Genomic DNA, 15,893 nt, shown 5'->3' with positions numbered 1-15,893 from the left:
CCTTCTTATTATAATTATTAAAAAAATTTCGTTCATTTTATATTCACTGTTGTGTGAAAGAAAGAGGAGAGTATGAATAAATTCAAGAAAAGAACCAGGGAAAAACAAAAATTGTTACAGTTATATTAATTTATAACAATAAGTGAACCGCAAACCGCCCGAAAGCAATACGAATCAATTGAAAGGGAATATTTAAACTTGCGAGAAAGGCAGACTAAAACTTCTGACTTACTTAAATATATTATCCAATGCTTCCACCCAAGCGTTCCATGTGGGTGTTCTACAAACCTTCCAAAATGGAATTTTCAATTCCAAGATTCCGACATTAGTAAAGACTGTGTGAATAGCAGTAATCAGCTTTTGGGTATCAACATTAGCACTTTCGTCCATACAACGAAGCCTAACATCAAGTGCAACATGTGCAATAGCTGAAAACAAAATATATCTGAATAATATATAATGCGAGAATATGAAACAAGGAAATGAGTAACTCACACTCCAGAGCCCATTTATTGATTTCGTTAATGAAATCGTCAGGAACCTCGTCTTTGTAATCCTTTATCATCCTAATCCTAGAGATAAATACGAAGTCAATAATTAAGTGAGATTTTTTAATAGAAATGAGATGTGCAAAAAAATGAAGTGCAATACGGTCTAATTACCTTTTCAAGAATGCAATACTTGCTTCTTCGATGTTACCAATATACATGTTGGCTATTCGGGGTTGGAGCATAACTTGCTGTACCTTAGTGCGAAATTGGTACCAACCTTCGCCATGACTGAATAACAATAATTAACAAGTTAAAATTAGCTCTTTCTCCTGTGTTCATTCAATTTTCCAATTGTGCATTCATCAATGTGGAGGCATCCAATTTCTATGTAACGATTTGAAATGTCTGTTCACTGATGCTCATACATGACTCAGATAGATAGAATTAAAGGCCAAACAATCACACATCTTTTTGTAATCATCTAATTTATTTATATATTTATTCCATGAGCCTTCAAATGAGTATATGATATATTACCAAAAATTTTCCAAGAACCTGTTTAGAATTAAACGAAACTCTATTGGGTTACCATCAAAATTAATATCGGAAATTTGCGGCAACGATCGTGACCCGTCGGTCATCAGTCAAATCCTTCGAGAGCAAAATCAACCCCTCCCCCCCCCCCCGCCTCCAAATCTCTTTTAGTTGATCGATGGAGTCGGCACCACCATAAATAACTGTTCCCTCACCAAACATACATAACTATACATGACTTGGGGGATTCCTCTCCTCCCGGTGAATCTCTTGAATGTCGCGATGAGTGCGTCAGTGCTTTGAGGGGATACCAGCTCCAGGTGGACTGCTGATGTACTTAGGCAGACGAAGACTGCGATGTGCACCGCGGCTGGTTGAGCATTTGTTGGACTCCACTTGAGTACAGGCATTCGACCAGCATAATCCACCCCTGTGTGGAAAAATGCTCTCGATGGTGAGACTTTTGCTGCGGGAAGTTGTCCCATCAGCTGTTGAGCCCATTGAGCTCGATATTTTGTACAGATGACACAGTGCAGAATGTGAGATCGAACTGTGTCTCTGCCACCAATTATCCAGTATTTTTGGCCCGCGAGTTGAGTTCCTCCGTGGAGGATTCTTCGGTGAGCTTCGTCGATGATCAGTGTGGTAAGATGTGAATGACGAGGCAGAATAATTGGTTGAATCGCATTAGCGTCTAGTTCAGTATTTCTGAGCCGTCCTCCAATTCTCATAATTCCTAGTTCGTCTAGGATATGAGTCAGCTTGGCTAGCGTATTTCCCATTGGTAGTGGATGGTCTCTCCTGAGGATTCTGATTGCTGATGCAAAGAACTGTTGTTGTATTAATTTTAGGTGCTGTTTCGACTGCTGCTGGGAAGCGATGACTTTCATGCTTCACCAGTTGTTGAAGGACTCTTAGTCATATCCATGGTGAACCGTTGAGCCCATAGGTAACTGTGGTCAGTTGATAGAAAATCTGTTCGTTTTCTTCGGTGAGCCGCAAAATGCGTTATTGACGTGTTTCTTTGAGCCTCGAGTCGCCGAGGGCTGTTGGTGAGGTTTTCAGGGGGAGCCTCACAACGCAGCTCCCCGTTTCGTCTCTGGAGTGCGTCGATGTCAAGTGCATCTCGCGCTGGTGATCCTCTGGTGATAACTCATGGCACTTCGTTGATTTGTTGATTTCTGGACCCAGAAATTTTGGAGAAGCTCGAGTGGCTCTTCGTTTGCGGGATTCCGTACTGCAGTTGAGGAGATTCTCGGTGAACAGTCCTGACAGTTGATTGGAGCTGATATTATGCACCCAAATGCTGCTTGTTGGCCAACTAGTTGAGTTGATGTTGATTTGATAACTTTTTCTTTGATGATCCGCCCATAGTTGTCTGATCCGATAATGATGTGGATCGGCCCAGACTTTAGATAATCTGGATCATGAGAATGATGGTAGTCCTGTGGTGAGTTTCTTCAAAATGTGTGCGGTGATTACAACATGTTCATTTCCGATATTAGGTTGAAGAACGACTGACACCACTCCTTTCGTGGTCCCTGAATGTGTTCCACCGATTCCGATTAGTTCGAGCGCTGAATGTGCTCGTTTCAGGTGGAGTTGATGGAATAGATTGTCAGTGATGAACGATATTTTCCAGCCCTGATCCATTAGTATGGCGTCCATCAGGTATCCTCGTGGTGATGCTTCTTTTACTAGTACCGCTGCTAGCAGCAGTAATGGTTGATCTGGATGTTGTTGATTGCTGTTGATGTCTGGCGATTGTTGATTCTCGGTGATTTTCTCTTGCGCACTGATCCGCTGGCTGTTGAGATTCACTGTTGCAGTTGATCTCTGCTGTTGAGTTGATTCTTCGACTTGACTGAGGGAGGCATAAATCCCCTCAGTGGTTGTTGAATCCGTTGATCTTGTTGATCCGTGTGCTGTTGGTGATACGGATTAGTAAGACAGAGGGCGAGTTGTGAATGTATGATTGAAATTCCCTCACACGATTTCTCTGCTGTTGATGTGGACAATGATGCAACCAGGGTCAGCCTCTCCAGTTTCCCAACGTCTTCCATCGGGTCCACGTGTCCTCCGTGGATCACAATGTGGTGCCGTTTTTCCTGTCCGACGGCCTTGCACTTGTAGCACGTTTTCAGGCAGGTGCACTTGCTCTGTAGGTGAGGTCCCAAGCAATTGTAACGTTGTTAAACAGCGTTTGAGCGATGAGTCGTTGGTCCTTGTATTTCTTTACGAGTTTCGTCCACGTCTTGTCGTAATTTTTTTCCGTGATGCTGAACGTTGAGATGAGTGCTGCAGCGGATCCTTTCCGAAGGCCCTTGAGGCGAACCAGCTTCTGCACTCCTGGCATGTTGGGGTCACTCCTCACCATCAAAAGATACAGATCACTACGGTTTTTCCACTCCGAGTATCGGCCATCGAATGTGTTGAGTTCGATTCTCTTCAATTGGTTGCCCGATTGTTGAGCTAGTTGAGCAGGAGGAGTTGATTTCTCGGCGAGTTTCCTTTTCTTGGTGAGGCTCTCGAGCAGGTAGATGAGCGCTATGCTCGCTGTTTTCAGCTCTTCTGCTCCTTCGTGGAGGCTGCTTGCAAAAAATTCATGATCATTCGGTAAAAATTCAATTACTGTTCCCTTCAGTTTCTGGAACTCGCTCGAGTGGATGTTGATTATTAGCTCCTGCCCCTCGAGTTCATCTATAGTTAATGAACCGATGTTGTTCGCCAGGTTCTTGCTGATGTCCTTGATGCTGTCCACCTTGCGTAGGAGGCGTCGTGTCTGACACTCCTCTGTTTTAATCAGAGGAGCAGACATGTCTGCCGAGCTCTCTCGAGTTTAATAATAATAATAATACGTTCAATATAAGTCATTTGAATTCAAATGTCGAAAACTTTCAATAAAATTACCAAGTTGGAGAAAGACAACTATGATACTTGGGAAATAGATGTCAAAGCTTCATTCGTGAATTCGAGCGTTGAGGTTATGTTAGTGGCAGAATTAAAAAGCCCAGTTCAGGAGTACAGGTTGTCGTGGAATAATTTTTTCATTTTTTTTTCTGAAAAAAGACTGATGAGAAAATGTAGAAATTCATCTGTGACTTGGACAAAGCTGTCGACCAGTTAAGAGGGTAATAACCTTGAGATATAACATTTCAGAAGTTCGGGTAGTCAAGATAAAAATTTTGGAAGACTTCGAGTGGTACAAATCGTTGGTTATTGAGAAATGTAACAATTCGCTAACAAATGTAATTCGTCTGTAAATTATAGGTTAGTCAAAACGTTTAGAATATAAACTAGGACTCCCGACCACGAGTTCAGGGTCCCCTCCTGAACACTAGAAAAATAGGAAAAAAAAATTTACTCGACCCATTTTAAATGGTTAAAAATGAACGAGGGCCAATGAGAGGGCTGAGTTACGGCGCGTAAGTGTGAGTGGTAGAAGTCGACTGAGATATGACAACGGCGCGTGAGAGACGTCGGAAAATGAGAGAGGTACTTGAGTACCACTGCTCTGCCGTGAATTTCGGGCCGACACGCATGTAGCATAAAGTAACAACATGCGTGGGCCGTGTTTAAAATCCTCTATGTATTGCTGTTAAGAATTTCTGAAGAATTTTTTAGTTTTTTAAGGGGGATTCCTCAAGAATTCCTTACGATTTTCAGAGGGATTCCTCGGGATTAAAGGATCTGCAAATCCCTAAGGAATTTATCTGCAAATTCCTGATGAGTTACTTTGGAAATCTTAAGGAATCATTCTGAAATCCATAAGGGATCTCTCTAGAATTCCTAAGGAATCATGCTGAAATTCCTAAGGAATCCCTCTGGAATCATTAAGGAATTCCTCTGGAATCATTAAGGAATCCCTCTGGAATAATCATAACCGGTAACTATCGAAAGAAACATTATTTTTATGGTTGGATTTGACAGTTAGGAAGACCTATGCATGTTGTAATTCTATGCTACATGCGTGTCGGTAACATGGAGTATGGTACTGGACTACCTCTCTCATGTCTCGACGTCTCTCACACGCTGTTGTCATATCTCAGTCGACTTCTACCACTCACACTTAAGCGCCATAACTCTCATTGGCCCTCTCATTGGCCCTCGTTAATTTTTAATTATGTAAAATTGGTGGAGTAAATCTTTATTTATTTTTTATTTATTTATTTTTTTTTTTTATTTTTACATTTTTCTTTTTCCTATTACCATCGTTTTCATGGTTTGATAGGCACCCCTTCGTCTTAGCCTCTAGCCTCTTCTACTATCCTCACATTAGCCTCTCCTACTATCCTCTCATTATTTTTGCGGTGTCATGGGCCGACTTTCCGTACTGCGCCCATTTGGCTTGTACTGAGGGAAATCATGGAAAACCTCAGTAGCGCAGCCGGCCGGTAATGCGAAGATTCTGCTGTCTTCATCAGTCACACTGACTCGGTGAACACAGCAGCTCTCTACAAGGGGTGTGACTAACCGGGCACCCATCCAAGTACTAACCCAACTGAGCGTTACTTAGCCTAGATGACCGCCGGAGTTACACACCACCCGCGTGGCTATTGTCACCGCTTGGTGGAGTAAATTTTTTTTTCCTATTTTTCTAATGTTCAAGAGGGGTCCCTGAACTCGTGGTCGGGAGGTATTACACTTATTATGTTACACCCTGTATAAACGTTTCATAAATCAAGGAAATAAGCTTTCTTAAGCTCAATCGTTGATCCATCAGTCACGTGGCAGTAATGGATGATCAGGTCGGTCAGATTCGAAAGTTATGTGCTTTAGATGTCATCGTCCAGGCATTCAGCAAAATTTTGTCGTTTTAGCTTCCCCGTTTCCCGAACAGCGCACCAGTCTTTGTCAGACGACGATATTCATAGTCAGGCAGATCTGGCTGAGGAAATCGCATTCTTCAATGTAACTTCTGCATCTAGAAGTGCACCCCCTTTGGTGTTTGAACAGTGGATGCAGTCGATGTTTGCGGTTCATTTTATACACCCTCAGTCTCAGGAGCTCGTTATTGTGTTGTTTTCATTGATGAACGATCAAGAGGGTGCAGCGTGGATCTTATCAAACAAAAGTCATAGCTTTTCAAATCGTTCAAAATTTTAAAGTGCCAGTGAAGAAGAAAAAATATCAAATAGGTATAATCTGATAATCGATAAGAGTTTTGCAATTCTCAGTTCGATCAATTCCTACGAGAGGAAGATATTCAACGCAAACTGACCGCTCCGTATACGCCACAGTAGAACGGCATTGCAAAGAGAATCAGTTCAATGTTCCAGTTCGTTACTGGGCTGAAGCAATCACCATTGTTTGTCATATTGGAAATAGATATTCTTCTAGTGCTCTAAGTGAGAAACGTCATACAAGATCTGAATAGGGAAGAAACCGACGCTCTCGTATATGAAGTTATTAGGGTCCAAGTTTTCTATACTTGCGAAAAATCAAGAGTCAACTGTCTTCGAACGGATTGAAGTGTATCTTCATGGGATATTCCAATGTCTCAAAAGTGTATCATCTCTGGTATCCGGAGCAGCAGAAGATTCTAATCAACAGGGATGTTAGATTTTTAGAAACGCCTGGATTCGGAAGGGGAGGTGAAAGTTTCGAATCCAAGGATTTGTTAGATACTCGAAAAATTTATAAATCGAATATGTGATGGTCATAGCAGAGTTCAGTCTGCACACTAACATCAGCGCAGCATGATCAGTTGACAAACAGAAGTGGACGGCGTAGAGTTCGTCCTGCATTGCTACGCACTGGTTTTCATGGTAGACCGAAGAGGATTTTTCGTTGTCCTGATGCCACATCAGGAAATGAAGCGCAAGCTCGACAATTGGGTGATGATTCTGATGATAGTCAACATTTGTCTGATTGTCAAAACGAGATATTTGTTGGGTTTGGATCAGTAACAGTTCCCATAACTTGATGTCAGACAGAATAGACTTTCGTTACTGGAAGGCAGCACTTGAAGATGAGTATATATCCTTGATTAACAATTAAGTATGAATATTCGACAAAAAATATAAAAATCGTCTACTCTTTAGAACGGGTTTCATTAAAAAAAGGAGAGTTCGACTATTTGCTAAGGGTTGCTCTCAACCTCCTGAGATTTATTTCAGTTGAAACGTCATGACCAGATGGAAGTCGTGACAGCTTACCTGAACGGATTTCTGCAGGATGGGATTTATATGCAACTACCAGTTCAGTTGCTGGAAGTGTCGAAAAAAGTGATTCATACCATATTCGTTGGATCGAAAGGCGAGATTATCACTGATGAGAAAATATTGGAAATGACTAGAATTTGGATGAAGGTACTATTAAAAGATCAAGGCAACGCTGTATGCTTATTGAGAAAGACTCTTTGTGGCTTGAAACAAGCTGGTGTGCAATGGTATACGAAGCTGGTAGATGAGCTATTCGAATTGAATTTAAATTCAACGATATTTGACCCATGTTTATTCTATCGCAGACATGAAGAATCTGTCATTCTTCTCGCTGTCTATGTGGACGATATACTTAATTAACGTAATTAGCGCGAATAATGACTTTTCTATTAACAGCATTAAAACCGCTTTGTCGCAACTCTTTTGGATGAAGGATCTTGTTATTGACAGTCATTGCTTAGGAGTAAGTTTTTATCAGAAAAAGAAGAACCATAAAGTATACCTGTGTTAGCAGAATTATATTCACGAGCTTCTGGAAAAATTCAATATGTCCGAAGGCAAGTCGATATCGACAGCCGTGGAGGAGAAGGTCATTTTGGTTCGTTCTGAGAGTCCGGATCTTGTTGTAATAGGAAGATTTCCTTATCAACGTCTAATCAGGAGTGTGCTATACTGAGCAGTTATTACTTCAGTTCAATTGGAATTCCGACGAATCTCATTGGATCGCCGCAAAGAGAATTCTACGGTATTTGAAAGGTACCCCGAACTATTGTATCGTTTACGGGAAAACGGAGGATTGGGCCGCTAGTATTGTTCATCGTTGAGAAAACACCAGATTGTTGCACTATCCCGCGCAGGAGCAGAATATATGGCACTCTCAGATGCCGTTAGAGAGGTCATATATTTGTTATCACCTCTCTAATTGTAATATATAATTTTGAATCGACAGTGGTATTTAATGACAGTCAAAGTGCTCAAAAAATCCTAAAAACTCTGATAATGTCAGCTAGAAAAAAAAACATAGTAACATAGTAGTAAACAGAAAGTAATTTATATAATATAAATATATAATATATAATTATAAAATATTTATATAATCTGAATTATCGACTAACATTCTCACGGATACGGTTAATTCAAATTGTAATTTCTGGTATATAGGCTTTAGTGTGTATCTTATCATCTATTTTTTATGAAGCAATTATTATAATATAGTAATCGACTTTTCCTGATAAATGGATAAGGCTTTAATCATATCCTGAAGTAACAAAGTTTCTTTCGCCAAAGGAGGTATTTAGTAATTGCTCGATATAGAATAGGGTATTCCTGATAGGTCTCGCTTTTTTTTTTCAACACATACCGGAAAAGACGCGCGTGAAACGCGCAGCAATACCTACACTGAGAGACATTTTTGATGACTTAATTTTGATGATTTAAATTTTGATGACATCCAGGTAAAAATTTTCCAAATGGAAGGGTAATTCCGTAGCAGTATATTTCTGCATTAATAAGTATCCGTGGTGTGAATGATCTTCAATTAACGATTCCGGATGATATTTGTTCTTATGGGAGAAAAAATTGCCACTATGGACGAATAAAAATTATTACATATCTTTGTAATTTTTACCAACACCCCGATAAAAATTCCTATTTCGAAACGGTGAAAATACTTTGTTGCCTAATTCATTTGCCATGAATAGCATGATAAAAATTGAAGTCTCCCAGTCGTTGGGATAAATTTCGTCGTGCTGACATCATGGAGGCGGGGCTATGAGAGTGGAAGGTTCTCTATTTTGCTTCTATCTTGCATATATTTTATTAAAGGAAGAGATGGATAAACATTGCTATAGACTGATCACCGTTTTACTGCTAGATTCTATTATTCGGAAGGCTAAAAAGGGTCTCTCGCATCTGGATAATTTTTGATGCGCAATATGCACAATATTTACTAGAATTGGATGAACAAAAATTATGGGAATCACAATAAACTTTTATTATTCATACCGATAATTTTTACCTTTGTCTATGTAAATTTTAATAAATGTACAGACAATTTGTCCTCTGTCGTGTGGAAAGTATCAATGGGAAGGTAAAATTTATTTCACGCATGATAAAGTTTGTTATTTAAGAAAATTGTTTGTTGAACTTGCCGATAGAAATCCGATGAAAGACTTCAGTCACACACGTTTATCGTTTTGGAATGGTAATTTTCACCCAAAATTTCTCTCAGTGCAGTTAGATGAACATTTTGGTGGTGAAATTCGCTCGTAGGCTATATTGCGCTGTGACTTTCTGACTTGGCGACCCATACGATGTGTGATTGACGCGTGAGTAGCTGAAACGTGACTTTGAATTTTAATGAACTTACGTAGCGATCACTCCAGAGCAGGCGTTAGTGAAGAAATCTTTCCTGAGGACATGCTTGTAATAATTTAGAGACGACATTGAAGGACGATAGGGCATTTTTTCTTCTTGCTTGAAAATTCGTTTTATCTCATTAGCATCATAGAGGAACACCATGTCTGGACGGCCCATCAGTCCACTGACCTTCACAATGTCTCCATAATCACGATATAGACGGCTTGATACTTTGTCGATTTCTTGAATGTTGAAGTCGCCTAACGAACAGTAGAGGATATTTTTGAATGATAATGAAATCATCATATTCTCTAAAACTTAAAAAAACTCACACAGCAATGGAGTACATACCCCCGACAAAAATCAATGTCATTTCACGATTTTGAAAATTTAAAAATACAGTTTTTGAAATGCTTAACTTGGGGTTTCCAAAAAGTGAATTTAAGATTTGGAATCTTTACAAGACTTCTGGTGGTAAAAACTTGAGATATCAGAAAGATTTATTTGAATCTTTGAAAGTTTTAACTTAAGACATTCAATAGTAATTAATGTCATAAGTGTTTCAGGCCACATGACATTTTTTTTTCTTTGTCACGCACACCAATCAAGCGAGTTCCACACATGCCTAGAACTGTAAGTAGCATATAATAGGCCTAGGCCTCCGGTCGGTCGAGATGATACTGTTACACGATGCGTCTCCAGGTGGCACATAGGGCCGGTCGACCACGCAGGGAAAGAAGGGTAGAGCGCAATGGCACAATTTCCGTGGACCAAACACACATTTCCAAACACGATGGAAATAGATGTGATCAAGCCAACTACGTTTACAGTGGATGGGAGGGATAACCAATTACGGATGTCTGAGACTACGACTCATGTGTCTTCGACCAGCTACTGCAGCTCCATGGAATTTCACTAGTTGGCCTTCGTGGCCCCCAAAGCGTCAAGTAAAAACACGAATAGGGAGAAGGCTTCAACGCTGGCGGACTGCTTCGTCTTCGTTGCAGTAAAGGTAGAATCCCTACAAACGCAGCATATATACAGTGGAAGGAGGCATTCACCCAGTTGGATTGTCATATCTTTGGGCCTCATGATATCATCCAGCCGATGACGAATGTTCAACGGGCGATCAAGTTACAGCTGACATCAATCGGCGGTGTCTTCCGAAGGTTGAAAGATCTCCAAGCGGAACAGCCGAGGATCCAGCACGCAGTGGTCGAGTTGGCCTGGGCAACAGCGTTTTTGTTGAACCCGCGCCAACCGATGGATCACTAGTAAAGACACGTACATTGAAGCAGGTCATAAAATCCGCAAAGGACTGTGGAGGAAACGGCCTAAAGACTCATCTGGGACGGTGAACGAGGCGTGAAAGAAAGTCAAAGAGCAGACGTCAGCTAGATGGGGAGCTTAAACTCCCAGACCGCCCGATGAGCCCACCACCCAGCCAGATTGGGAACCGGTCACGGGTAAGAAAAAGATGGAAAAGACTAAAACTGAAGAGAGAGAAAAGTAGAAAGGGAAGGGGGAGTAACAGAAACCACACGTGAGACGTGATAGCGAGTCCCGTGGAAGAAAAACGGTACTGCGACATCCTTCGCCAAGGGAAGAAGAAAGTCCCTCAGAAGCAGGCTGATTACGTCCAGAACATGCGTCAAACAGCAATGGGGGAGATGCTGCTCACTCTGAGGTGGAAGACAACGGGCGCGGTGCCCCAACTCTGCAAGACTGATCGCCGATCTTCTCAGGAAAGATGCGAGAGTCAAAAACAAGTGACCTTAGGAAGACCTGGAGATTAGTAATCACGAGGTCATCAAGAGAGAAAAAGTAGAGGCGGTACGGTACGGACTGTCGCCGGAGATGATTTCAAAACTGACTCCGGGATAGTCAAGGTCGTCCAATTGACTGGGCTAACTACCGAATCGTTAGCGTGGCAAGGCCAACCAAGTGCTTTAGGTGCTGGCCTTAAGACCACCTCGCTACCGAACGCACGAGCGAGGTCGACAGATCCACGCTCTGCGTTAAGTGCGTCGAACCTGGCCACAAGGTGGTAAAATTTAGTCGCTCAAGTGTGCACTCTACAGTGCGGCACCGGAGTGAAGGAGGACATCACTGGTCGCAGCAAGTGGTCAGCATTCAAGGAGGCGCTCGACAAGTTTACAAGCAACAGACGATGGGGACATTCCAGACAAACCTCAGCCATTGCGAAGTCGCACACGACCTCCTCAGACCCACAGTGCGGGAGGAGGAAGCAGATCTAGTAGGCATATCGGATTCATACCCTTATCTTAAGAATCAAGGCTGCTTGTGGGGGGGAGTCCATTAGAAGCTCAAACGAGAATAAAGAGTATGATTTCGTACGGACCGAAGTAATTGAGATTTACCTCCATAACGGATATCCCTTACCGAGCCTCTCGATCGAGGGCTTCAGTGTTTTTTTTTGTTTGGCTCACTGAGGACGCGAAGCAGTACTCTCTCATTGCTATTGTGTGAGGCTTTAACGCCTAGGCAGTCGGCTGGGAAAGTAGGAAGACAAGTCCCAAAAGGCAAGCTGTGCTGGAGGTGATGACATCATTGGTCCGGGTTTTACTTTACCGTGGCAAGGAACCAACGCATGTAAACGAGGGAGTAAGCTTCATCGTGCATCTTAGCTTCGTGAGTAGCATCCTAGCAAGGGAGAAACCCTTATGGGAAGTAAGTGAAACACACATGGCAAGTGATCATCGTGCCGTACATTATATTACATCAACCGAGCGCAGAAGGGTTGCAGTTGCGGGGGGGGGGATACCAACGAGGGACGACGCCAGCAGTAATAATAATTGGCACTAGATGAGTGGTAATCATCATTAGTAGCACTAGATGAGATGTCATAACGCAGCGAGCTCGGATGGAGCCGAATTTTACGACTCTGAAAGACGAGAGTGCACACCGCAGGCTCGGCAAGGCTTTCAAACACAGTACAACCCTTACGTGGAGGCAGCTAGTACCTCAGGTGATGAACCATCCATAGGGCAGACCGTATTCGGTGGTAATGGCGTGGCTCAAATACCAATCTATGCCATCGGCGACGTATCCTGCCCGATTGGCGGGGATCATCTCTGCACTCCTCCTGCAGACCGACTTGCAGCGGCCAAGCTGTCCATGAAGGACAGTCATAGTTCATACCACCGGTATCCAAGGAGGAACTGATGGAGTCATGCAACCTAGTTAAAAACTCCAAGGCCTCTAGTCTTGATAGAGGCCCGAATATCGTGTTAAAAGCCGCCATTCAGATTTTGCTAGACTATTTGTAGAGGCCTGCAGAGAGTGTCTCAGCGAGGGCACCTTCCATGCGATGTGGAACAATCAAAGGCTTATACTGCTTCCAAGCGGGCGACACCGTCAAATAAATCCTTTAAGGATTAAGGGTTAAGGGGACATCAGTTTCTGGCCTGAGCCAAACATTTCCCTCGGTCAGCGGCGGCGAAGGGGTACCAACGGGGCAAGGGGGCTCAAGCTTTGCAATGATGAGGCAGGCCTGGCCTTGTCAGGTCTCGCTTCTGCGGTCTGCGCACGGGTTCCAAGGGACTCTCATTTGCGCCCGGGCAAGTGCCTCTTAGTAGAACCAGGGCCTCGACGGCATGCGAATCACGTCAAGCAGACCGAAGGAAAACCTCACTTTGATCACAGAAGGGCGCTCCGATGGCTTGTAAGCGCGAATGCGCCGAAAAAGATGACGACATGCAGTGGGGCGGCAAAACCTCACGGCTCGACCGATCCTCCCAAATTAACTTGCAGTACGGGTGAGCCTAGCAGCAGAGCACAAAGATATATGCCTATTTTAGGAGCACTGGTGCTACGAGGGTTCTGTAAGGGGCTTTAAAATTAGTAGGAACTGTTCTTTGTCCGGGGTTCCTCGGACCTAGGGCCTGCATCGCTGTTGGGAGAGCATGGTGTTGGCCAATCAACCCGACGCGATTGCCGAGCACGAGTCATCTCACCTGGCTATTGGTCCCTATTCTATGTCGACAGACGCATTGGAGCTGCCTACTTGGACGGCCTATACGTCGGCCTCAATACTCTCTACCACAAGCTCCAACTAAGGGACAGTTTATTAACGTCCTCAGGGCAGACAGGGGTCACCGTTTCCACCTAAATCGCTATGCCTTTGGCCCCTCATTGGAGGAAAGTCTAACATGTCATGCAGTCGAGGCCTTCTGGGCCTGTGCTAGATGGCTTTTCGTCCCCCACTCGCCATGCAACAAAGTTTCTTGCGGTTATGAAGAATTCTCATCCACGATGAGAAAAATGTCGTTACAACAGACATAGTAGAGGACGAAGTGGACAGAATTTACTGGGCTTCGATCGAGTCCGTCCAAGGACATGTGCGATGATGTCGTTCGGGGAGGGGAGGAAAGTTAAATGGTGGAATCGGGAACTCAAGAGGCTGTGTGGCCTGACCAGAGAATTCTGGAGGAGAGCTTTTCGGACTTGAAAGAATAACCCCTAGACTCGGTACAGATAAGTACAGGGAGAGTATAAAAATTCCATCAAGAAGTCGAAAGAATCAATATGAGTTTGTTTGGTGAGTCGGATGTACTACCACAGGTTGCTAGGCTCCGCAGGATAGAATGCCACTATCTAGTGGTGTAGCTGTCACCTTGGAGGATGAGATTCTGGAACAACTCATACGGATGCACTTCCCTGACTGAGTTATACATGGAAGGGTCATGGGCGCCGGATTGAGTCGAGTGCATTCAGTAGGGTGGTATCGAGTGTGACCCGGCTTCGAAAATGGTGAATGCGAGCAGTGGGCGGTGGCTTCCTTTGAAATATTCAAGAGTCCCAGCCCTGCTGGGGTATACCCGGCTTTTTTGCAGAAGGACCATTCCCTACTACTGCGCCGGCTACTACCAACATTAACAACATACCTAACTCTAGGATATGTGCCAGGAAGATGGAAGCCAGGATGGTATTCATTCCTAAAGGGGGTAAGTGCAGCTATGCCAACACCAAAGTGTAAAGACCCATCAGCCTAAACTATTTCCTGCTGAAGACGCTGGAGAGGCTCGTCGATAGATATATCAACAAGGGAGTGCTGAATGGTACAACTCTCATGATCCCAGGACAACCCCAAGCAAGGCGGATATGGTGCTTTTCACCAATAAGAGATATGTCGTAAGACCCCCCTCTATTTACGGTATAGAACTGAGCTTTTCTAAGGAAGTAGCATACCTAAGAATATGCGCCTAATCGGGCGGGAAGAGGGATCTGCTCTGAGGAACCTGCAACTGGAAGAGCCGCTGGGTTAGACTCGCACGCGACCAAACTGAATTTGCTGCCCTCAGGGCCTGTGCCATGATAATCCTGGACGGGGGGGACAAAGGCAAGAGAATATAGTTCAACTCTGACAGCCGATGCGTGCGGAGGGCACTGATCAGATATAAGAGTTGATCTCGGCTGATGGAAAGAGCCAATGCAGAGAGTGGCTGCAGAACCATGTAACCACGACGTCCGTTATTAACAAAAATTGCGTTATAAATAAAATGTGAAAAAAGTCTCTTCAATTCCGAATCAAAGAACAACTTAAAGAATTTCATGATCTAGCATTCCCTCAACTAGTTATTCATAGCATAAAATTCATTTACAGGAAAAATATCGATTAAAGAAAATTTTCTGAAAACATTGCATCTTAGAAAATACTCATTTTTCATATAAGAAAATAACAGTAGCCAGTTAAGAATGAGGAGACGGATATTTTTGCTTTTATATATTTTTCGGAACGGTCCTTATTAGTCACATACTTTAAAAGGCCAATGCATTAGGTTGAATTTCATTTACAATACAACAATTTCATTTATTTATTTACTGAATGATAATCACTTTACATTCGGTTCGATATCTCAGCGGAATTCCCAGCAATGTAAGAGGCTATGTGCCATTACCAGAGAAGTGAAATATTCAATCCAATTATTTTTTAGGGTGAAGGCATTATTTCTTAAGAATCAAATTTTTATTCTTCACTATCATGTTACGCAACGATTAATAATTTGGGTTTTCAATATATTTGTATTTGGATTGGATTTGGATATATTTGTAATTGGATCGAAAATTTCCCTCTTACTAAGTCTTTTCAAAGGAAAATTATAAATCAAGATACGCGATAGCGTATCTGCCAAGTTGACGTCACAGGCAGAGGTGACGTCACAGGCAGAGAGCTGTCGTGTATTATATTACAGCTAACAACTCGCCCCTAACCCCTTAAAAAAACTTCAATTGCTTTTTTCCCCTTTAAACGCACGCTATTTTGCAAAAGTATCCTTAGATACATTATATAAATCGCGGTTGATCTTTCTGATGAGATTTTTAC

The 15,893-nt window shown here is 42.8% G+C and overlaps 1 protein-coding gene across 7 annotated transcripts in view; it reads right to left on the bottom strand.

Annotated features, from left to right (window-relative positions):
- The window catches only part of LOC105264494 (probable cytochrome P450 49a1), an 84,617-nt gene that overhangs the window by 53,652 nt on the left and 15,072 nt on the right, over positions 1-15,893 (bottom strand). For 6 of the 7 annotated variants that reach the window (XM_011301402.1, XM_011301401.1, XM_011301396.1 and 3 more), the window contains 4 exons: positions 9,558-9,807; positions 663-779; positions 496-572; positions 233-428 (listed from right to left, as the gene is read on the bottom strand). In XM_011301402.1, the coding sequence (XP_011299704.1) occupies positions 233-428; positions 496-572; positions 663-779; positions 9,558-9,724 (557 nt within the window). In that variant the 5' untranslated portion in view covers positions 9,725-9,807. The remainder of the gene's footprint in view (positions 1-232; positions 429-495; positions 573-662; positions 780-9,557; positions 9,808-15,893) is intronic. The other variant, XM_011301400.1, reaches the window with a different exon arrangement.

This window comes from Fopius arisanus, unplaced genomic scaffold, assembly GCF_000806365.1.
Source record: "Fopius arisanus strain USDA-PBARC FA_bdor unplaced genomic scaffold, ASM80636v1 scaffold00022, whole genome shotgun sequence".
Taxonomy (NCBI): domain Eukaryota; kingdom Metazoa; phylum Arthropoda; class Insecta; order Hymenoptera; family Braconidae; genus Fopius; species Fopius arisanus.
The sequence above is the reverse complement of the archived record's forward strand: the minus strand, read 5'-3'. Positions and strand labels throughout refer to the sequence as shown.